The 23,922-nt window shown below is 40.4% G+C and overlaps 1 protein-coding gene and 1 long non-coding RNA gene across 3 annotated transcripts in view; one reads left to right on the top strand and one right to left on the bottom strand.

The window, feature by feature from the left end:
- MND1 (meiotic nuclear divisions 1) overlaps positions 1 to 23,922 on the bottom strand; it is a 53,192-nt gene that overhangs the window by 14,092 nt on the left and 15,178 nt on the right. For both annotated transcript variants that reach the window (XM_037897433.2, XM_037897431.2), the window contains exons 5-6: positions 8,734 to 8,808; positions 6,549 to 6,663 (exon numbers count right to left, since the gene is read on the bottom strand). In XM_037897433.2, the coding sequence (XP_037753361.1) occupies positions 6,549 to 6,663; positions 8,734 to 8,808 (190 nt within the window). The remainder of the gene's footprint in view (positions 1 to 6,548; positions 6,664 to 8,733; positions 8,809 to 23,922) is intronic.
- Positions 274 to 18,855, top strand: LOC122465667. Its single transcript, XR_006290663.1, has 3 exons — positions 274 to 285; positions 4,115 to 4,117; positions 18,423 to 18,855. It is a non-coding gene; the product is annotated as an uncharacterized LOC122465667 (long non-coding RNA).

The raw sequence follows: 23,922 nt of genomic DNA, 5'->3' as shown, positions 1-23,922 counted from the left end.
TTCTCCTTCCTTCTCTCAGAACAAAGAGAAAAAAGTTTTTGGGGTTTTTTTCCTGCTCTAAAGCTGGAACAAAATATATTGAGCCAGTCATTGGATATATCAGTGTGGAAGAAAACATATGTTCAAGCTTTTAAAACTGTTTTTTTGCTTAGCTAACTAAAACAGCTTCATTTTAAAATAAACTTGGCAGAGATACAAGTTCTCAGAAAGGACTAGTCACTTGTTTGAATTTGTCTGAAGTGTAAATACCATGTATGCATCTATACTCTCAGATTCACAGTAGCTGTCACATTAGTTTTTACTGCAGACTGACTGGAGCAGACGTGAAAGGTGTTCTCTAGCGCTTGAATGTGCACAAAATCAGACAGCAGTAGTTCAAGGTTCTCCATTTCTGTGAAGAATTTCTCTATTTATTCAAACTTGACTTCTCTACTGAGTGTGCCAACAAAAACTGCAATTACTTGTGATCTATAATATCTTCACCCAGGTTTTCATATATTAAAAACTAGTGCATTCATGCACAATTATACTCAGAAATTAGATTACCTAAAAATGACACCTGCTTACCAAATTGGTCTGTTCCCTATGTATGTTCAGTGACATCTGTTTATTTCACTCACAAAACAAGACTTCAATTAACCAGTAAAGCCAGTACCAATGTGGGTGGATTCTACTACGGCTCATGTTTCTTCAACGGAATTGTTAACTAAATTCCAGCTGCAGAAGCTTTACTACTGGTGTCGGTGCACAAGGCACAAAGAACACAACTGAACTATTGGATATCAGGTGCATATTGCATGGCTGGTAACCACAAAACATCTATTTATTAGCAAAATGAGCACATTTGATCTGGAAGTTGTTGGAAAATAATATCTTGCTATGGGCCTGGTTCAACTCCCATTGACTTCAGTGGGCTTTGGACTGAGATTAGAGTCATTTGCACAAACTCGCTCTTCTAAGTATAACTGCACCTTCAATAAGTGTGCCATGTAGCTCCTCACTCCAAAACATATATCCACAAATCATGCATTAAGGTATTTTTAAACAAAACACAAACACACACACACACACACCCTCAGAGAATATACTTTCCAATTTTAAAAAAAAATGAAAACCTTAATAGTTATGTAGATCATTTGTATTTTGGAGAATGTTACATACAATTTACTTACTTCACTCATTTTTAAAGCCTCTCCATTCCCTAAATTCATTCATTCCCCTTGAGATTCCCTACTACCTTCTTCCCTCTGGGAATAGTAATTTTGTGTTAAAGATAAATCCAATACTTGGTAGAACACAAATCCAATACTTGGTAGAATAATCAAGTTTTTCTATCTTTAAATCTTGTAATACTTTTCTACATGGAATGACATTTCAAATTAATCCAAAAGCAATGGCTTGCCTAAAGCACATCAGCTAGATGCTTCTACTCAAAGGATCGGTAGTGAAATAGTTAAATCAGCAGCAGCTTTCAGAGTTAGTTCTCAAAATAATAATGTGCAGTTCACACCTCTCACAATTACTGTTTCATTCTGTTAGTAGACTCAGCAAGATAGTACTGCTTCCTTTCACAAGTGGAAAGTTGTCTTCACTACCAGAGGAGTTAGAACTACAATTACTCACCTTCTTGTAACTGTTGTTCTTCGAGATGTGTTGTTCATGTCGATTCCAATCAGGTGTGCGTACGCCACATGCACAGTCATTGGGAACCGTTTCCCTTAGCATTTCCCGTCAGGTCGGCTAGGGAGCCCCCTGGAGTGGCGCCCTCATGGCGCTCAATATATAACCTTGCCGAACTGACCGCCCCCTTCAGTTCCTTCTTGTGGGCTATTCCAACAGAGGGGAAGGAGGGTGGATATTGAATCGACGTGAACAACACATCTCGAAGAACAACAGTTACAAGAAGATGAATAACCGTCTTTTCTTCTTCGAGTGCTTGTTCACGTCGATTCCAATCAGGTGACTCCCAAACTCTCCTACGGGGGTGGGGTCAGAGTTAAGGAATCACTGATTGGACAATCGCCCTGCTGAAAGCTGTGTCCTCTCTAGCATGCTGGGTGATAAACGTGTGCACTGAGGACTAGGTTGCCACTCTGCAGATCTCCTGGACGGGCACCAAGGCCAGGAAAGCGGCGGACAAGACTTGAGTTTGTGTCAAGTGGGGTGTAATATCTGGGGCTTGGACCTCGGCAAGGTCGTAGCAGGTATGGATGCAGACTGTGATCCTGGAAGAAATGCGTTGTGAGGAGATCAGAAGCCCCTTCATCTGGTCTACCACCGCTACAAAAAGTTGGTTCGACTTCCTGAAAGGCTTTGTGAGCTCAAATGTAGAATGCTAGTGCTCTCCGCACATCTAGTGAGCGAAGCTTCTGCTCTTGTGCATTAGCATGTGGCTTGGGATAGAAGAGTGGAAGAAAAATGTTTTGGCCAATGTGGAATTGAGATACCAGCTTGGGCAGGAAGGTCGGGTGCGGCCTGAGCTGTACTTTGTCCTTATGGAAGACTTTGTAGGGGTGGGTCAAAGGTTAATGCTTTTAAACTCTGACACCCTCCTGGCTGATGTGATGGCAACCAGGAATGCTACCTTCCAAGAGAAATACAGAAGTGAACATGTAGCCAGTGGTTCAAATGGGGCCCCAATTAGCCGAACAAGGACCAGATTGAGATCCCAAGCAGGTACCGGTGGTCAGGACTGTGGTTATAGTCTTTCCATACCTTTAACAAAACGGCCCAACCTAGGGTTGGCGATTACCAAGCGCCCCAACTCTCCCGGGTGGAGCACCGAGATGGCCATGAGGTATACTCTGATGGATGATCCAGCCAAACCTTGCTGCTTCAGATGCAGTAGATACTCCAGGATGAATGGTATAGATGCCCGAAGTAGAGGTACATGCCTCTGCTCACACCAGCACAAGAACCTTTTCCACTTAGCTAGGTAAGTGGCCCTGGTGGAAGGTTTCCTGCTACCAAGCAGCACCTACCTCACCCATTCCGTGCATTGGAGCGCCATAGAGTTTAACCATGAAGCTTCCAAGCCATGAGATGGAGGAACTGGAGGTCCGGCTGAAGGAGGGGACCATGATCCTGTGTGATCAGATCGGGGTGCAGCGGCAGTGTGATCAGGGTGTCCACTGACAGCTCCAGAAGCGTGGTGTACCAATGTTGGCGTGGCCACACAGGGGCCAACAGAATTATCTTCGCCTTGTCTCTGCAGATCTTGAGCAGTACCTTGTGGACGACTGGTATCGACGGGAAGGCATATATTAGACAGTCCCCCCAGGATAGCATATACGCATCCGAGATAGAGCCCGGACTGTGCTTTTGGAAAGAGCAAAACATTGGACACTTCCTGTTGCTCCTAACGGAGAATAGGTCTACCCAGGGAAACCCCAACCTTTGGAAGATGGAATGTATGACATCAGGACGGATGGACCACTCATGATTGCGGAACGACCTGCTGAGGTGTTCTGCAAACTCGTTCCATACTCCAGGGAGATAGGATGCTCCCAGTGAATGGAGTGGGCTATACAAAAATCCCACAGCTAGAGAACCTCCTGACAGAGAGGGGAGGAGCAGGCTCCGCCCGGTTTGTTTATATAAAACATTGCAGTGTTGTTGGTCAGCTCCGCCATGCACTGACCCTGTATTCTGGTCCAGAAGATCTGGCAGGCTAGTCTCACCACTCTGAGCTCCTTTATATTGATGTGGAGCGGGATCTCAGACTGTGATCACCTGCCCCGAGTTTATAGATCTGCTAGGTGGGCCCCCCAACCCAGTTCTGATGCATCCGTTACTAACGGGGTGAATAAACAAAGATTTTTTTAAAAAAAAAATTTAAAAATCAGATTATTTTTTATTTAAATTGGATTTGTGTATGCAGAGATAACATGCTTGTTAACTGCAACAATGTTTTAAATAAATAAAATAATATATAGAGATGAGAAATAACAGACCTCAACCCTATTATCCCTCTGCAAATCTGTGTACACAGAGTCAAACCCCTCTCTAAAAGTGCAAACTTTCAAAAAGTTCAATGAATAGAAGATTGTTGGGGGCGGAATAGATCTGGACAAGAAGAAGTCGTCTGGAGATAAATGTGAGAAGGGAGGGACAGGCAGTAGAAACAAAAATGTGAAACTGTTTGAGCAGCATATTCCAGAAGTCTTGAGGTCTTTCTGAGTGTAGCCTTCATTGATTTGAGACCTACCATACCATTCTCTCACTAGAAGGGAAAACCTATAATGGCAGCAGGCCGTAAAAGAGACCCAGTTTGGGAATAAGAACCATTCAAGAAATATATGTTTGCTGATGATGTTTTAAAGAAAGTCACACCAGTGAACACCGGAATTCAGATACTGTTGAAGTGATAATCTCACTTTTAACAGAAGTAGCTTCTTTTGCCTGTTTAGAAGGAATATTTTCTTCCTTTGGACTAATTAATTCCAAATTGAGAAATCGTTTGGGACCTGAAAGCAGGAAAGCTTGCTTTTCTTTTCCAGATTATGAACAAACAGGTGAAGATGACTGAGTTAGCTGCAGAAGCCAATATTTTAAGTTTCTCATGTTGACCTGGCTGACAGTTGATTGATTGATTTATTTTTTAATATTTAACTATTTTAGTTAAAAACAATTTTAACAAAAACAAACCTGATTTTAAAAATCCTGAATGTTTAACTAAATTCAAAAATTCATATGCTTGTTTTGTTAAAATATCATATGTTTGCTGTTGAAGAAAATAATCCAGAACACATAACATTGTTGTTTTAGTTAAATAAAACAATTTAGATGTCTGTCTGGTGATGTTCTCCTCCTAATACAGCATGGCAAGAAAATCCTCCAAATATTAATGATCAACCTGTTGAATTGGAGATAGTTCACCTCCCAATGACTTCATAAATATTTGCTTCAATTACCTTTGGTAAATGAAATAACCAAACAATCATTCATTTTCTGATAAACTAATCTGAAAAGTTTTCAAAAGAAATCACTTTAAAAATGTATAGTGTGTACCTTCTAAAAATGAAACCTACATCTATCTTTGAGTTGTGAAGAAAATGTATTAAGGTTATAACAACCAACAAGAATGCACTTTTATGTAGAAATCCATGATTAAATCGAGTCTTCCTGACTAGTGATTTAAATCATGATTTAAATCAAATTGATTTAAAATCAAAACCACCCTGGTTACTAAGGTCATGGACAGTTGAGGGGTGCTGAACGGGACTCCTTCACAGACCATGCAAAGGCCCAGCCACCAGCACAGGGTATCTAAGACTCGCTCTGGCACTGCTACTACTGAGTCCAAACTGTCTCGACCTGGGTGATAAGCTGAGGCGAGCCACACGTTTCAGGCACACTAGAAAACGCACTGATTAAACAAGAATGTTGATGGTCTTCCTCTAAAAGCCTGCCCTCAAATGTGAACCTTTGTGTTCAGCCTATACATAATTATTGTTGAGATTAACTATACTATGCACACACACAGAGTAACCAAGATACAGATGCTGTGAGATCCATAACTAAATATCCTCAATTTTGTTTCAGTTACCAACTATAAATGTTGTATTAATATAGTTTGACATTAAATTTTCCTTAAATCAAAAGATTTAAGAATATGAAATCTTGATGGACAGGAAATGGCTATAGTTGCTTTTGTGTGTGCGTATCCAGTGCTTCACACCGTAAATAATTCCCTCCAACCCCGTTTTTAGACTTTATTGTCTTCACAGTAAATAGTAGGAGGAAAGAGATGAGATTTGATGCACAAATTCACTTGGAGCCACTATTTCAAGGAGCTGAGCGGTTCTTGAGATGCCCTGAGCACCCTCAGCTCTCTGATTTCAAGCGTGTGTCAGGAGTAAAGGATCACTGCTAGCCTGCTTCCCTTCTAGCATAATCCCCAGCCAGTCTAATGAGTAGAGCTAGGCCCCAATTGAGCCTCCTCATAGCCCAACCACCCAGATGGCTGAGGGAATTGACAGACCTGCTCTTAAGCCAAGCAGCAGGGCCCTGGCTACTCAAAGCATTTGCCCGCAGCTGCGCTAGCTCCTTCTCCTGCCTTGTTCCTGCTCTGCCCTGTCCCAGCCTTGGACCCAGCCCTTCTCCTGCCTTCTCTGACTCTTGGTGACTCAGTTCTGAACTTTGGCTCCGATTCCTGACTCTGGCCTCTGGCTCTGACACACTCACAATCTGTTTCCTTGCTCCCAACTCGTTCTCTGACTACCAGACCTGACTGCCCATGTCCCAATCCCTTTATCAATAATGAGTTATAAATAAAATAGACTAGAAGCAGTAGCAACCTCTATTTAGGTTACTTAACACTCTTGATTATAAAATAAAATGTCAGAAGAATTTTTAGAGCTTTTACAACTCTTTGGTTTGCAGCAGGAACTTGATATTTGGCAGAGGAAGTCTGTCTTTTGTGCCCACATGAAAATCCATTCAGCTGTGTGCGAGTTATGAGCTGTTGAAAAGCTCCATTTTTCCTTCTGTGTTTGGTTCTTTTTGCGAAATTTTAACACATTAAAGCTATACAATATACAACTTACGGATTTCTTCAACAACATCTGGATCACATTCTTTGTATTTGTCTATTTCTGCTTTTAGGTGCTCTTTTTTCTGCCGGAGAGCAGCAAGTTCCTTTATTAGGGCAGCACGTTCTGCCTGGGTTCAGAGCATTTTGGGAGAAACCAACAGTAAAGAAAATTAAATAGGCAGTGATTATACTACTACTACTACACATTTATGCCAAATGCAAATATTATTTTACTCTCCAAAAAAATATGATAAACTGCCGGGTGTTCCATTTCCTAGTATTTTAAGGTAGGCAAACCAATCCTGCACTTCATGCACATTCAAAATGCCCTGTGTCAAAGTGGGTCTTCAGTGCATAATGAATGCAAGATCAAGGCAAAGTGGTTAAACAAATCAAAATTATTCTAAGTAACCAACCTGTTTGTTCCTAGTTATACACACGGTTAAATAAGGATTGGGACCACATTTCAGACCCTCACCACCTATACACATTACGATCATTCATAATCATAACTAGCAATTGTTTCTTTAGTGTACCTGACTGCTTCCACTGTGCCCTTACTGTACTGTAATCACACTATTATATGTAATCTTGATAACTATTTAGCAATTAAAAATATGCCAGCTCAAGTATACCAACAATGAAACACCCAGTTTCCAGTTTAGATTAACTTGTGAGGCAGAAATATAAATATAGTGAATCAATTAAATGCAGTACTCTGTTAATTGAACTTGAACTTTATTATGATAGTTGAGAATAGTGTAAATGAGAAAGAGAATTCTAGCTTAATGCTAAAATCAAAACACATAATATTAGAAGAGCCACACACTTCCATTCTAAACACTTTAACACAGGGGTTCTCAAACTGGGGGTTGGAACCCCTCAGGGGGTCACGAGGTTATTACATGGGAGGTCGCAAGCTGTCAGCCACCACCCCAAACCCTGCTTTACCTCCAGCATTTATAATGGTGTTAAATATATAAATAAGTGTTTAATTGAAAAGGAGGGTTTGCACTCGGAGGCTTGCTATGTGAAAGGGCTCACTAGTACAAAAGTTTGAGAACCACTGCTTTAACGTGGATATAGCATCTCTCTGAGAGAGTCTCTTTCTTCCTACAGTAATTGATTACTCAGAGTACTGAATGAATAATAATAAAATTTAAAATATAGCCCATTTTAAAGAAGAGACTTTACATTATAATTTTATCACCAAAGGTACCATACAGTAGACCACTTAGCGAGAGTAACAAAAATCTATTACAAAGTTATACACATGTATTGTAGGCTGTAGAAAAATTGTATTATGTTATTTGAGAACTAGCATGTGGTCATGTAATTCAAGATTACAATGTGTATCGTAACACATTAATCCTTAACTTTCACATTTTCTGATACCCAGATACTTGATTGTGCAATACTAACATTCTCGATAGTTTTTTTAATGGAATTATTGTTTCCATAACAAAAACCTTACCTTTGTTTCACATCATTTTGGGGCGGCAGCAACCTCCCAAGTACAAAAACTAATTCAAATATTTCAGATCTACACTGTCCCTCCGAAAAATAATGTAACATCATCTACTTCAAATATACTACTGATCAGTAAGAATCTAGATTTATCTGTCCCAATGCTCAGTTTAGCTAGGATACTGTATGAAACACATTTCCACCTAACATGCCTATGAAGTGGCATGTTTTAAGTTTAGTTTGACAGTGTTCCTTCAACAGTTTCAACATAGAAAGGATCTTTGTTAAATTTAGCCAAATTAAAATCAAGATACAAAATTTTAAACAACCACCTAAATTCACAGATAACTAGGTTTATTTGGCTATTCAGCAGCCTCTGGGCATTTCAGCACATACCTATGATTAGGTTAGTTTGGGGGTTTGTTTGTTTGGTTTTCAATCTGATCCAGGTTTATGAAGAGCAGCTCTGAAGCAAATCACAAAATTTCCTACCCTGTGAAACACCCAACCTGGTACTCACCACAGATCAAAAATCAGCTGTGAATCAGCAATGAAGGAAAGGGCTGTCTAGCAAGCCTGATATTTTCCCCCTCCCTCATCCTCTCTTCCAATATTTAGCCATTCTATTAAGATTTTCAATGATTTTATATAAAACTGTAACATGTTAACATCTACAGATTGTACATCCTCACAGCAAGATTCTTTAATGAAAAAAATGGACAAAAACTTACAGTCTCTTGGCGTCCGATTTTTGATTTCTCAATGCTTTGCTGTAACCTCTCTTTCTTCTGGCTACTTTCAGCCAACTGAGGAAGGAAAAACAGAATCCAATCAACACATTTTATTAGCTATTTAAAGGTTTGATTTTATAAACGTATTCATAGACCGGGTGTCATATATTGAGTTTTCCCCTTCATGGCACATAATTTTGCTACCTCATTCCATCACCAGTAACAGCCCTGTTTCATAGCAAACCCAAGAAGCAAACCTTGGTATAAGAGGCTACATGATACAGGAACATAATGCTGCTATTACCTCTCCCACCACTGCATCCCTACTCCATGCGAGCAATGACTAATGTGTGCATATTGTGACAGATCCACCTGCTGTTTCTGACCCCTCCCAAAGTCTGGCAAGTCCTGGGCACTGCCCCAACCACCTGGTTTGTAGTAAGCCCATGGAGTGCAAAGTTGTGGTCCCCAAAATTCTGCTCCCCTGTTCTGCTAAATTGCACTGATGATGCTACGGCTGGAGCAGTCTGCCTGTATGCGTGTGGGAAACTGCACAACTACTCACTTATTTATATAGCACCCACTTTCAAATATTATTTCCTATTCTGGACAAGATTTACCAATATACTGAGCAACTGTAAACATACTCTGAAAGAGTGGAAGTTTCCCCCTCCCCCATTAACAGTGATCAATTTATATAGAAGTTACAGTAACAAGTAAGGCACATTTGGGTGAATTAAGTCCAACTACTCCCTCATTGCTGTCAGTGAAAATAACCATAAGCTCAGTGAAGACTTGAAAGAAAATTATTTTCAGTGCTTATGGATCAATGTCCTAATAGCGAAAGCACATGATGGGGTACTTGGTGGTGTCTGCCAAGTCCACCAAATCACACCAGGGAACAGGATGACCGGCCCCTTGAGCACTTATCTATACTGTTTATGAAAAAAGGTTGCATGATCACGGTGGGGGACTTCAGTCTGAGTCACATATGCTGGAGGGCTCATGCTGCCAGTACTAAAATGTCCTCAGAATTTCTAGATATTACAGATGACAATTTTCTAACTTAAGAAGTGCTGAATACAACATGGGAGAATTCTACAGAAGACCTCAAACTAAAATTTGGTGGTAGCTTAGGTACAAGCGATCATGACTTGATCACATTTGTTATGTGCGAACAGTATGAAGTCCAAATAAGTACTTACACTCTGGAGAAGAGCTCTGTGTGGCTCGAAAGCTTGTCTCTCTCACCAACAGAAGTTGGTCAAATAAAAAGGTATTACCTCACCCACATCATCTCTCTTATATCCTGGGACCAACACAGCTACAACTACACAGCGCACACACACCCCCACACACACTGCTATAAAACTGCCAATTTCTCAAAGCTGAAAACAATTATGAGCCAAATCAGGTGGAAGAATTTAAACAGAAAAATATGAATTATAATTGGGAATTATTTAAGAACATTTTACTAAATGTCCAAAAAGCCTCACGTGAGAAAGGAGGCCTCACTGGTTAAAAAAACAGCCCGTCTTAGAGGAGTAATGAAAGCAACAAGAAAATATATATAACAACTATAAGAAAGGGGAAGTTGATAGTAATGAAATAAATCAGAAGCTAGGAATTGTAAGAAATTGGTAAGGGAAGCAAAAGGATACAGGGAGAAATCTATGGCCACCAGCAGTAAAGACAATAAGGAGGAGGTTTTTTAATTAAAATTTGGCTATTTGACAGTGAGGAATCATCATCAGAGAACATGTTTCTAGTGGGGTCCCACAGGGATCAGTTCTTAGCCCTTTGCTACTTAATATTTTTATCAATAATCTGGGGAAAAAATGAAATCAATCGATAATATTTGCAGATGACAAAAAGTTGGAGTGGCGGCAAATAATTAAGAGGACAGGTCACTGATAGAGAGCAATCTGGATCACCTGGTAAATTTGGTACAAGCAAACACTTTGTGTTTCAATAAAGCCAAATATAAAAAGTCATACATCTAGGAACAAAGAATGTAGGCCATGCTTACAGGATAAGGGACTCTATCTTGGGAAGCAGAGATTCTGAAAAGGACTTGGGGGGTCAGGGTGGTAATCAGTTGAACACGTTGTTCCAGTGCAACCACTGTGGCCAAAAGGGCTAATGTGATCCGTGGATGCATAAACAGGGGAGTAGTAAATAGGAGCCGGGAGGTTATTTTACCTCTGTATTTGGCACGGGTGCAACCGCTGCCGGAATACTGTGTCTGGTTCTGGTGTCCACAATTCAAGAAAGACATTGATAAACTGAAGAGGGTTCAGAGAAGAGCCACAAGAGTGATCTTCAAGGAGCTTAATCTGTTTCATTTAACCCAGAGACAGTTATGGGGTGACTTAAACAGAGTCTATCAGTATCTCCAAGAGTAACAAATATTTAATAATGGGCTCTTCAGTCTAGCAGACAAAGATATAACAAGACCCAATGGCTGGAAATGGAAGATAAACACATTCAGATGGAAAAAAAAGACGTAAATTTTTTACCAGTGAGGGTAATGAACAACTTGAACAATTTACTAAGGATCACCAAGTGATTCCCCATCACTGGCAATTTTTAAACCAATATTCTCAAAAACATGCTCTAGTTCAAATTATTTTGAGGAAGTTCTAGAGCCTGAGTTATAAAGTTGTTCAGATCACAGTGGAATCTACCGGCCTTAGAATCTATGAATGTGTACTATCAGCACACTCAGGGTATATAGACCCTGCAAAAAAAGATGTATTCTTAACTTGAGGTTAGGTAACTTAGATTAAAAATAGAAGCAACGATACAGCAACTCAGTCTTTAACTCAGGTTGGTAGCTTGAGGTAAAGCCTTTTGGAAAACCTAGGGTTGAACTCGAACTGATGACATGAGTTGCCATGCCTTCACTGCTATTTTAACCCAAGTTAGGACACACTTTTTTTTTTTTTTTTTTGGGCGGGGGGGGGGGGGGGGAGGGAGGGAACCACAGAAATATCCTCATTACTGTGGCTGGCCACTGGGCTAACCCCTTAGGCATCTCAATAATTCCAATAAAAGTTTGATAAAGGAACGTTAATCCCTGCCTTGCAGGGAGTGTTGGGGTGACCAATTATATCATGTTTGTTCAGCACTTTGGAAGAAGTACTATTGTCTACCTTCCAGTTCAGTTTGTAATAAAAGGATGCAAAAATAAATGGACAGTGAAGATTTACAATATATTGTATAAAGGTCATTGCTAGGATTCTATTGAGTCGATTCACTGATATATGTATGCTTTGAAGAGGAACATTTATACATTTCCCCTGCATAAGAACAGTAGTTTTCACAGTTTCACACCCCTTGCTCTTCCTTGTGGTGCAGTCAAAGACTGAAACCTTCCTGAAATCTGTCCCAATACATGCATTATCTTAAAGTGCTGATCTCTTATTTTTCAGAGCAACAGTGAAATTTTCTTGGATATCTTCCTTCTAGATCCCAAATTCTCAACCTCTCTAACCACTAATATCCCTCCAACCATGTAACCTGCCTTACTATCACATTAAAAACAGCTATAAATCTGCCATAAGTCATGCAAACATAGACTCCAGTGTGTATACTGGACAGAAATCAAACCAAAGGTCCCATATGCCAACCACCAAGAGCATTTTTCAGCTGTTACACTGGTATCATTTTGGTCTTTAAAAGAAATATCATCATAGTTGGTTTTCTTTCAGTCAAGAAACCTAACCAAAGATGGTAAGACAACATAATTACCATAGCAGGTGGGGATAGTGCACAAGATAGTTACCAAGTTCCAACAACCATTCCAACGTCCCTTTTTCAGACACTCATAATTTAGTCAAATTAATGCCTTCTGGGTTTAAATTCTCCATGCTTTGTCTCAGTCCAGAGGTTAGCACTGGTGTGCTTTTTAGTTTGAACAAAAAGCAGACTGTTTTGTATAAAAAAACTGCATGTATAAAAAAATTATATGCTCCTGTCTATATTATAGAAACCTTCCTCATCACTGAAGAGATTAGATAAACTGGATCTCAGAAGGTACGAAGAAGAGGGTAATTTTACAGCATTTATTACGCTATATTTTGTTCTGATCAGCAATTATATGGAAGAGTAACTCATCAGCTGAAGGTAGAAAGCAGTCTAACAAAATATAGATATACAGAACAGAGTGGAATCTAGTGAAATTCATCTAATAAAACATTAAAAATAGACAAGTTAAAAATCATAATCCTTGCACTAAAACAAAGTATATACAACACTACAAAAATAGCACTCTCCAACTATTACTAACTAAAGCTATTTATAAAGTAGATCAGTCTGTAGGCCAAGTCACTGTACTGAATTGGTTTCTGCTGTACTACTAGAGTTACATTGAACTGCAGACTCAAAGGTCTGTTGATACAATTATTTATCTTATACATATATAGTTCCAATCACACACTTGCTGATTAAAGCAGGGTACAGATATTTAAGATATATGTTTGCTAGCTAATTACACTGCCAGGAAACTCACAACAGAAGCAGTGCATCTGTGATAAAAAGTGTACCAGACAGCTCTTTTGCTCTGCTCTCCAGAGATCACCGATACCGAAGGCATTATCATCATTCACAAAGTGCCACTTAGGTACATAACACTGCACAATAACTAAACTGAATCCAAGTAGGAACAGGTCCCACAATGACACACTGGATACAGAAAAAACAGTTTCAGGGAAGGACAGAAAGAATGGGACATGTTTATTATATACCACATAATGTCAAAAAAATAGGTTTTTAAAGAAGTTTCTGACATTGAAAGGAAAAGGAGAAACTTGAAATACATTAATTGGGCAGTTGTTCCAAGCCTGCTGAACAGCATGAAAGAAGGGATAGAATCTGCACCTAGTGAAGGAGTCAAAGAAAGCAATCAAAATAGTGAAGCACAGGAAGTATAAGAGAAGATGAAGGCAGAGCTATAAGAAGAATCTTGACTCCAGACAATGGAATATGCATAATAGGCTTCCATCGAAGGGAAAAAAAACATAAGAAGGATGACAAGTAGAATGGAAAAATGGAGAACAGCAAGAGTAAGAAGCAAGAAACCAGTCCCACTACATTTCTAGACTCCTGAGGGAAGCCTCTTCTTTTGGGGGATGGGAGAGAAAGAGAGAGCACTCTGTACAAAAGCTCTTTTCTTTTTGCATATATCTAATTGTACCATAAAGAGACAGATTAGCTCAGTTGAATGTAATCTTTGAAAGAATTAATTTAAAAATCTGGAGAAAAATAATCAATCCAACTTTAGCAAAAATTTCATACTAAAGTTTTCTTACACTGCTCATAGTGGAAGAGTGGTACACAAAACAATTTCTCCTGAACCTTATTTTTAAAACTGCACACAATATATTTCTTCCCCAACACCAGTGAGATTTGTTACTATTGAACTGCAAAGGATTTTTATAATTGAACAATTATGGTTTACAACCATGTTTCTCAATGATAAAAAAAGTGAATGCTTTGGACAATTTAAGGATAATTAATCATATTTAAAACACCTATTTTGTTCTGTGATGTTTTACATTACGCATTTAAAATAAAGCCAGCATGAAACAAGCGGAATGGGTCAAGTTGGAAAGTAATAGTAGTTTTCAGCAGTTCTCCATTAAATATTTTTTGCAATATGATGCTTTTAGTCAGTTTCATTTTGTTCCCTGTTCTTAATACTAGTTCCTAGAAAAGCAAATATCATACGCTTTGAAAAATATAGGACGATTGACTAAAGAGCTGTATTTTATATCTGAACACCTACTACTTTCCTCAGACATTGATTAGGAGTTGGAAGTATGCACTTTTCCATCAGCAGCAATCCTTGCGTTATATACTGCAGTGCCAAATTCAGTAAGAATTTAGCTGTTGTTAGCAAAAAGTGAAATACCAGGTAACAAGTTTGAAGAAGCTTTGACTTAAACAGTACCAGGTTTAAAAAAAAAAAAAAAAATTCAAAAACAAAGTAATTACTAGCACTAGTTAGCAGAACTGGAATTAATAACTTGGAAAATAATGAATGAAGAAATATTGATGCTAGCTGAATAAAGGAAGATATTTTTGCAGGGAATCGTGATTGGAAAAATACTTGACTCCTTTTACAAACATATGATGGAGAATTGTCAAGACCATAAAACTGGGTGCCTAAAAAAGTTAAGCTCCAAAGCGGCCTGAATTTCCGTAGCACTGAGCAGCCATGAACTCCTCTTGAAGTCAACATAATTAGTACTACTGAAAATCAGGCCCCTTATTTAGGCACCTAACGATGACTTAGGAGTCTAATATTAAGTATCCGTTTTTGAAATTTTTGACCTACGTCTCCTTGCCATAGATACAACAACCCTCACACTATTAACTGAATTACAATACTTGAAAGGAAGCAGTTTTTAATACTGTAATTTTAATCTGGGATTAATTCTAACACATAAGTCATTAAATGTTTCTTCAGAGAAAATATTTTATTTTTATTTATTTTGTTATCTATCTGTAATGCCAGTTGTAAACTCTACAGTTGGGAAACAGAAAATAATAAATCCAGACCAAGGTTTTTTTAATTAGACAAAAGATGGATTTGACAAAAGATAGAATGAGGACTTGCACATGATTAAGTGGAAGAATTAAGTTTCTCGGACTGCTTTCAGAGTTGGTGTAATTGGCAAGACTTCAGGGACAGATGGCTGTTTACTCAGATATCAAGTATGTCAAATCAACCTGAACAAAAATGAGAACAAGCAGAAATGCCTCATTCCTTATCCTCGCTTCACAACTGCGAGCAATCTTACAGTAAGAGCTGAAACAGCAATCAAAAATCCATCAGACACATCTGACAAAACAGTGCAAGTTTTTAACATGTGCAATTCCCCAGAAACTTTTGTCACTGTTTTTCTTAGTGCACAATTTAGAATTTGCTGAACTGGGAAATAAGAGAACAAGTGGGGATTAATAGTTACCAGGTCAGTGGACAGCAGAAAGAATGCTGAAGAACATTATCATTAAAAAAAGGAAGTCTTCTTTTGACAACTTTTACCTAAAAGGCTTTTCAGTGATTGCGGTTTCTAACCAGCTAGGACACATACTGTCAGAAAGTTTCAGGGACAAAACACAGACAATCCCAGACACTGTATGTGTTACTCAAAAGGGACTGATATAAATTATACTCTATATCCAATCACTCTTTAAAGAGAGCACAAAAATAATTCAAGTCATTATTCTGGAAGCTGAATGCACAATAAGTCCAAGGTATACATTTAAGTATTATAAGCGTACTAGAAATCCCAGAGTGGAACACACACAGAGACTAAATCTAGCAATTTGATAGCAGCCTTTCACAGCTACATTTGTTACTCTATGTTGATTTCATAAACTAGAAGTAATGTTCAGTCAATCAAGTCACTTCTAAAGTCACCTCTAATTCTAAGTACAGGGTACAGACTGTAAAGGAACTATATGTACTGTAACAATTAGCTGTCCTATTAAGAATGTACGCAGAACGCAGGAGACTTTTTTTTTCTTAAAATAAGTATCTCTGCTTCAAACCAAGTTTTGAAATTTAGCTTTACTGAAATTGGAGGATGCTTTATTCACAGATCAGACAAGTGAGTGGCCTTAAATTCTCCTGTGTGAACTTTTCATGTGCCACTCATTCCAAAGAGGGGACCTCTGTCCTGTGAGCTTCCAAATAAAAACAGATTTAAAAATTTTATTAAAGCTAATGTTAAAAAATTATATAATACACATGTTAAGAAAAGAGTGTCTGTACATGTTGGTATAGTGCTTAGATTATCCACACAATACAAAGTTTGTTTTTAAAGTCATAAAATACATATAGTGCATAATCAGCAATAACCCAAATTTAGGTGAATAAATTTAAGAATACAGTTTAGATATTCGCATCCAAGTATTCAGGTACTTATACAGAGAGTTGGTTGTGGAAAGCAAATATAGCAATGAGTGAAGATTGTCCCTCAGTAATTGAGAATTTAGGATACGTTGTCCATTTAGAAAGTACGATCCATGAGGAAAGTATTTCAGTTACTTTCCCGACGACGCTTCTCATCGGCACTCCAGCTCATCCCTCCTGGTATTGCCGAAGTCTGATGATGTGTTCTATGTAGATGTCCCTCGACCACCTGATAGTGTCTGAAACCATGAGTTGCCGCATCAACCGAGCGTAGCATTGACCGATTCCACATTCTCTTAACACGCTCGTTACTGGGGTCACATGTGCCGAGGGCTCCGACAATCAGCGGGTGTGTCTGAACCTGGTAACCCTTAGCTCTCAAGGTTTTGGCCAGAGGGGTGTATTTCTCCACCTTTTGAGCTCGGGCGTCATGGAAAGCTGGGGTCCTGTTTTCAAAGGGCACTATGACGTCCACCATCATGATCTTCTTCTGGTCCTCATTGGTGATGACGATGTCTGCTCACAGTTGGTTGTCAGTTCCGGGGATGGCGGAGTTCACAGCCATCTTCCCTATGGGTGGTGGGATGGCTCTGACTAGTTGATGTTGGATGGCGTTATGTCGCAGCTGCCAGGCTCTGGAATGAGGCTTGCAGCTACACAGGACATGGGGGAGTGTCTCATTGGCATAGCCACACTTCCTGTATTGTTTGTCTCTATTCCCGTGGCAGATGGCCCCTTTCAGCGGAATGCAGACGAGCCAGGCCCAGGGGATGAACCTCCAGTCAGCAAATTGGGTGAAGCTGCCGCCAGGGAGGAAGTGGTTGCTGGCGTCCCACTTGCACGCCACCTCGAAGGCCTAAAGTACCATTACATTTGTTAGAATACTAGGAGTTCCTCACTCAGGACCAGATTTTACCATCCTCAGTCACATCACCTTACTCCACTGATTATTAAAATCTGCTTATTCAGTGGTCAGTGGGACTTCACTCATGAAGTAAAGTACTATTTAATGCAAGTTTCAGAGTCTGACCCAAAATAAGTTTCCCCACAGTCAGTTCACATTGAAGTCAGGGGGACTTTTGCCTCAACTTTAGCATGAGCAGATGAGGCACAGTTTTGGGCCAATAATTCTTCGAAAGAGGTAAAAAGAGAGGGAGATGCCATTGTGTTAAAAATTCTGCATTCAGTTTCAGAGAGTCTCTCTAAAAGGCTGATATTTTTCCTTCAAAAGATAATCATGGAATATACAATACAAAATAAGGTAACACACGTTTTTAATTTATTTTTATTTTTTTAAATCTAGCCCGTAATCCCTCTATAATTCACATAAAACCAGCTTTAAAAAAAAAAGTTACTATAAAATCACTCGAATTCTATTTTACATCAACTGATGGTGGGGGAATCTATACTTCACAGACACACCATCAATACTGGTTACATATCAACAGCTACTAAAAGTGAAAGCATGAAATTCCATTAATTAAACAGAATTAGTAGTTTGCGCTGCTGTTGTGAGCATTGAAAACACCTTGTGCATTATCCTGCAGTATGTGCAGAACCTGGCTCGGAGATGCTAGCACGAGGACGATTGTGAGGAGGACATGGACACAGACGTTCCTGAAAGCAGGGGATGTGGCAATTGGGACATCATGGCAGCAGTGGGACAGATTGATACAGTGGAACATCAATTCTGGGCCTGGCAAACAAGCACAAACTGGTGGGACTGCATGGTGTTGCGGGTATGGGATGATTCCTGGTGGTTGAGAAACTTTCGCATGCGTAAGGCCACTTTCATGGAACTTTGTGAGTTGCTTTCCCCGACCCTGAAGCGCAGGAATACCAAGATGAGAGCTGCCCTGACAATTGAGAAGCCAGTGGCGATAGCCTTGTGGAAGTTTGCAACACCTGACTGCTACCAGTCAGTCGGGAATCAATTCGGAGTGAGCAAATCTACCGTGGGGACTGCTGTGATCCAAGTAGCCAATGCAATCACTGACCTTCTGCTAACAAGGGTAGTGACTCTGGGAAATGTGCAGGTCATAATGGATGGCTTTGCTGCAATGGGGTTTCCTAACTGTCGTGGGACAATAGACGGAAAGCATATCCCTATCTTGGCATCAGACCACCTTGCCAACCAGTACATAAACAAGGGTATTTCAATGGTGCTGCAAGCACCGGTGGATCACAAGGGACATTTCACCAACATCAACGTGGCATGGCCGGGAAAGGTGCATGACACTCACATCTTTAGGAACTGTAGGCGGTTCACACAGCTGCAAGAAGGGACTTACTTCCCAGACCAGAAAATTACCATTGGGGATGTTGAAATGCCAATAGTTATCCTTGGGACCCAGCCTACCTCTTGCTCCTATGGTTCATGAAGCCATACACAGGCAGCCTGGACAGTAGTAAGAAGCAGTTCAACCAAAGGCTGAGCAAGAGCAGAATGGTGGTAGAATGTGCCTCTGGAAGTTTAAAGGCTCGCTGGCGCTGTTTGCTGACTAGGTTAGACCTCAGTGGAACCAATATTCCCATTGTTATTGCTGCTTGTTCTGTGCTCCATAATATCTGTGAGAGTAAGGGCATTTATGGCGTGGTGGAAGGTTGAGGCAAATCGCCTGGAAGCCGATTTTGAGCAGCCAGACACCAGGGCGATTAGAAGAGCACAGTTAGGCGCGCTGTGCATCAGAGAGGCTTTGAAAAATAGTTTCATGACTGGCCCGGCTGCGGTGTGACAGTTGTGTGTGTTTCTCCTTAATGCAAAACCACCCCCTTTGTTGAATTTATTTCCTGTAAGCCAATCCCCTCCCCCGCAACCCCTTAGACCACAGCTGGAAAAGGAAATAAAGTCTCTATTGTTTTGAATCCATGCAGTCTTTATTTATTTTTAAAAAAATGGGGGAGCTCACTGACAAGGTAGCCTGGGTGGGGTGGGGGAGGAGGGAAGGACAAGGCCACATTGCTTATTGTAGCCACACTACAAATCAAAGCAGTTTGAATGACAGCCTTTTGTTGCTTGGGCCATCTCTGGAGTGGTGTGGGTGGGTGCCCGGAGCCTTGCTCCCCCACGTTCTTGGGTGTCTGGGTGAGGAGGATATGGAACTTGGCAAGGAGAGCAGGCGGTTCTACAATGGATGCAGTGGTGGTCTGCGCTCTTTTTGCCTTTTCTGCAGCTCCACCAGACGCCTGATCATGTCCATTTGCTCCCCCATTAACCTCAGCATCTCCTCCTGCGTGTTCTGATCATGCTCACTGAATGCTTTTCTGGCCTCTGCCACCGAATGCCTCCATGCACTTAGCTGGGCCCTATCAGTGCAGGAGGACTGCATGAGCTCGGAAAAGAGGTCATCGCAAGTCCATTTTTTTCAGCTTCTAATCTGCGATAACCTCAGGGACGGAGTTGATATGGAGTTGATCCCCACCTGCAGGGGGGATAAAAAGGGAGAGTAAAATTTCAGAAGATATATTTCTGAGAACAAAAGGGAGACTGTCACAGTGAATCAAGCAAATCACAGCAGACAGTACATGTGTTTTAGGTACAAGCTCGCACTTTGCCTTTTATATTGAGTGCCTGCTGATATGGGCAAAAGAATTCAGTTTCCAGGCAGCCAGGGTAAGCCAAAGGGTACGCAGGGTTGGCTTCTTCCACCTTCATAACATGTGGGAATGGTTTCAAACTGCAGCGCCCTCCTTTCCCATAGCAAACAATGCTTGTTGGGTTTGTTGTTTAGGAGGGGCTGCGGTTTTGGGTTGGATGTGCAACACACCCCACCCCCTACCGCATAGCTATTCTCCGGGATGATCCCTTTTAGCCAAGCACAAACAGCCCAGCAAGAATAGGGTCCTTTTACTGTTCCCTTTCAAAAATTCCCCTATTTCAACTAGGTGACCATGAATGATATCACTCTCCTGAGGATGACACAGAAAGATAAAGACCAAATGTTGCATGAATGCGACCAAAACCCAGGACCATTTGCTGCTGTGCTTTGTGCTGCAATGATTCCAGACTACTTGCTACTGGCTTGGCATGGTAAACAGTCCTACCGTGGAGGATGAAATAAGGCAGTCCTCCCCAGAAACCTTCTCAAAGGCTTTCAGAGTACCTCCAGGAGAGCTTCATGAAGATGTCCCTGAGGATTTCCACTCCATCCCCAGATACGTTAACAGACTTTTCCAGTAGCTGTACTGGCCGTGAATGCATCCCAATTCTTCAGGGCAAATCAAACATTAAACACAATTGCTTTTAACCCCTGTAGCGATTACAAATGTGCACTCACCAGAGGTGCCTTCTCCACCTTCAAGGTCCGGGAACCTGCCTTGGGAGGATATTGGCTCCAGGGTGATAAAAAGGTCCTGGCTGCCAGGGAGAACGGATTCTCCACTTGCCTGCCGCACATTCCCCTCCTCCTCCTCTTCCACAAAATCCTCCTCTGTGTTGCGTGAGACTCCCCCCTTGCAGGTGTCCACGGACAGTGGTGAGGAAGTGGTAGGGTCCCCCCCTAGAATGGCATGTAGCTGATCATAGAAGTGCCATGTATGGGGCTCTGACCCAGAGCAACTGTTTGCCTCCTTTGTCTTGTAGTAGGCTTGCCTGAGCTCCTTAACTTTCATGAGGCACTGCTGTGTTCCCCGGATGTAGCCTCTCTCCACCGTGCCCTGTGTGATTTTGGCATATATATTAGCATTTCTTCTTTTTGATCGGAGTTCTGCCTGCACAGATTCTTCTCCTCATACAGCAATCAGATCCAGCATCTCCTATTTGCTCCATGCTGGAGCTTGTTTGCGATTCTGGGACTGCATGGTCACCTGTGCTGCTGAGCTCGCCATGCTGACCAAACAGGAAATGAAATTCAAAAGTTCCCGGGGCTTTTCCTGTGTACCTGGCTAGTGCATCGGAGTTGAAAGTGCTGTCCAGAGCACTCACATTGGAGAACTCTGTGATAGCTCCCGGAGGCCAATACCGTTGAATTGCACAACACTGTGTCTGCACTAACCCAAATTCGACCCATCAAGGTCGATTTTAGTGCTATTCCCCTTATCGGGGAGGAGTACAGCAGTCGATTTTAAGAGGCCTTTAGGTCAACGGAACAGGGTTGGTTGTGTAGCCGCATTACTTAAAAAAAAAAAAAAAAAAAAATCGACCTAACGCAGCTAAATTCGACCTAACCTAGTAGTGTAGACCAGGGCTATGATGCAAAAAGGTAACAAAAAATGGGAAGACACAGTTTAACTTTAAACAAAAGCAATCTCAGCATCTTGCAGACTATTCCAGAGCACTGAATTATACAGAACTTTATAAACCACACTAATGCCAACATAAGAAGATACCATCAAGTATATTCATAGCCCTAGTATCACAATAGGACAGCCAATAGCTACAGTACACATAGTTTCGTTACTGGCCCAACCATGTGCCTAATCTGCTCACACTGAAGTTTAGGCAAAAGTTTTAATCCATTTAATATGTATAATGTTAATTTTGTATCATTCTAGTCATGTGGTACCAACTTAAATACCCTACAGAAGTCTAAATATATAACATCAACATTACCACCTTAATCAGCCAAACTTATAATCACATCAAAAAATACCAAATTAGTTTGACAAGATTTATTTTCCATAAACCTTTGCTGATTGGCATTAATTATATTAGTATCCTTTTAATTCTTTATCAACCAAGTCCCATATCCCTATTCCACTATTTTGCTTTGGATCAATATCAAGTTGACAGATCTATATTTATTCAGGTTGTTCCATTTATTCTTTTTAAATATTTACACATTAGCTTTCTTCCAGTTCCCTGAACTTCCCCAGTGTTCCAAGACTTACTGAAAACCAACAATGATCCACAAAACTCCTTGGTCAACTCTTTTAAAATTCTTGCTTGCAAGTTATCTGGACCTGCTGCTGGGAAAAGTTTGGAAGAGAATAAAATTTTTTGTCTATTCCCATCAAAAAAAAATTGTTTAGAAAACAGTTGTTCAACTCTGTCAGTAATCTTTCTCTTGGCAGAGAGATAGAGGTTCATTTGGTACTACTTATTCTATAAGCTATTGGAAACAAGATTTGTTGCAGAAACCATGCGATTGAAGATGTTTGCCAACTTTATTATTCACACTTCTTCTTGTGGTTCTCAAGAGGGAAGCTGGGTTAGAAAGCAGTGGTAAAATCCTGACCCTACTTAAGTCAATGGGAGTTTTGCCATGGACTTCAACGAGGCCATGATTCCACCCTGGGTGTTTAGCAGAAAACCAAGAGCAAGATGGGAAACTAAAAAACAAAAGCACCCGAACAACAGTGACACCCACAATGAAAAGGGAATTAAAACCAAAGTTAATTGCCATGTTGCTGATTGCACAACAGGATCACTGCCTAGACTGTACTCATGCTGTTCACTAAGAACTGAGAAAAAAGGATGGGGAAGTGTCTACTAAGTGACCAAAGGCATTATGACTTTTTTTTTTTTTTGGGGGGGGGGGGGGGGGGGAGGGGGGAGTTTCTTCAAAGAAAATATCCATTTAAAAACAAACAATGATTTAATCCTGAACTCTTTACGTGATTACTAGAAAAACAAGCTACTTTCAAGGGAGGCCAAAATAAAAGTATTGGAACAGTATTTTCTGCTCTCTGTGGACCTTCTAGTAATTTATAGTCACTGCACTGAATTTGGAAATGCTTTGAAAGAGGAATATTTAAGTCTTGCCTACCACTAGCGTTTTTGAAGAAATCGCACACTGTTGCAGGTCCACCAGCGACAGCAAAGTTAAAAGCACAAATATAGAATTCCAGCATTTTTACTACTGTGTCCCAACATCACTTTTGATAATGCAATGGAGTTTTCCTGAAAAAACAAACGTGTACATAGCCGTAATGAAAGGTGAACCACAACACTGATATATCCAAGAATAAAGTTCCTTATTTTCTTGGTTCTGAATAGATGAGTCAGACTCCATTGCTGGTGATCAGCTGAATAATTTGGGTGTGGTTTAGTAATTCCTAAAAGACTGAAACAAGTGTTAAATTGCAAAAGCAGTTGTTGAACTGACTGCACCTAGGCTTGTCTTCACTAGGATTTCAAAGTGTGTTAGAACATGTTAGCAAACACCTATTCTAAAACTCTAGTGTAGACTTTAACATATGCTAGCTGGTCAGGCTGAAGCATAGGCTTAATTGTCGAGTTACACCAGGGAGGAATTTAGCCCATTGTTTCACATTTACAGACACGTCTGTGTCACAACTCACTGTTTGTTTTGACTAATAGAAAG

Source organism: Chelonia mydas, chromosome 4 (assembly GCF_015237465.2).
Source record: "Chelonia mydas isolate rCheMyd1 chromosome 4, rCheMyd1.pri.v2, whole genome shotgun sequence".
Taxonomy (NCBI): domain Eukaryota; kingdom Metazoa; phylum Chordata; order Testudines; family Cheloniidae; genus Chelonia; species Chelonia mydas.
This window is presented reverse-complemented; position numbering and strand designations above follow the sequence as displayed.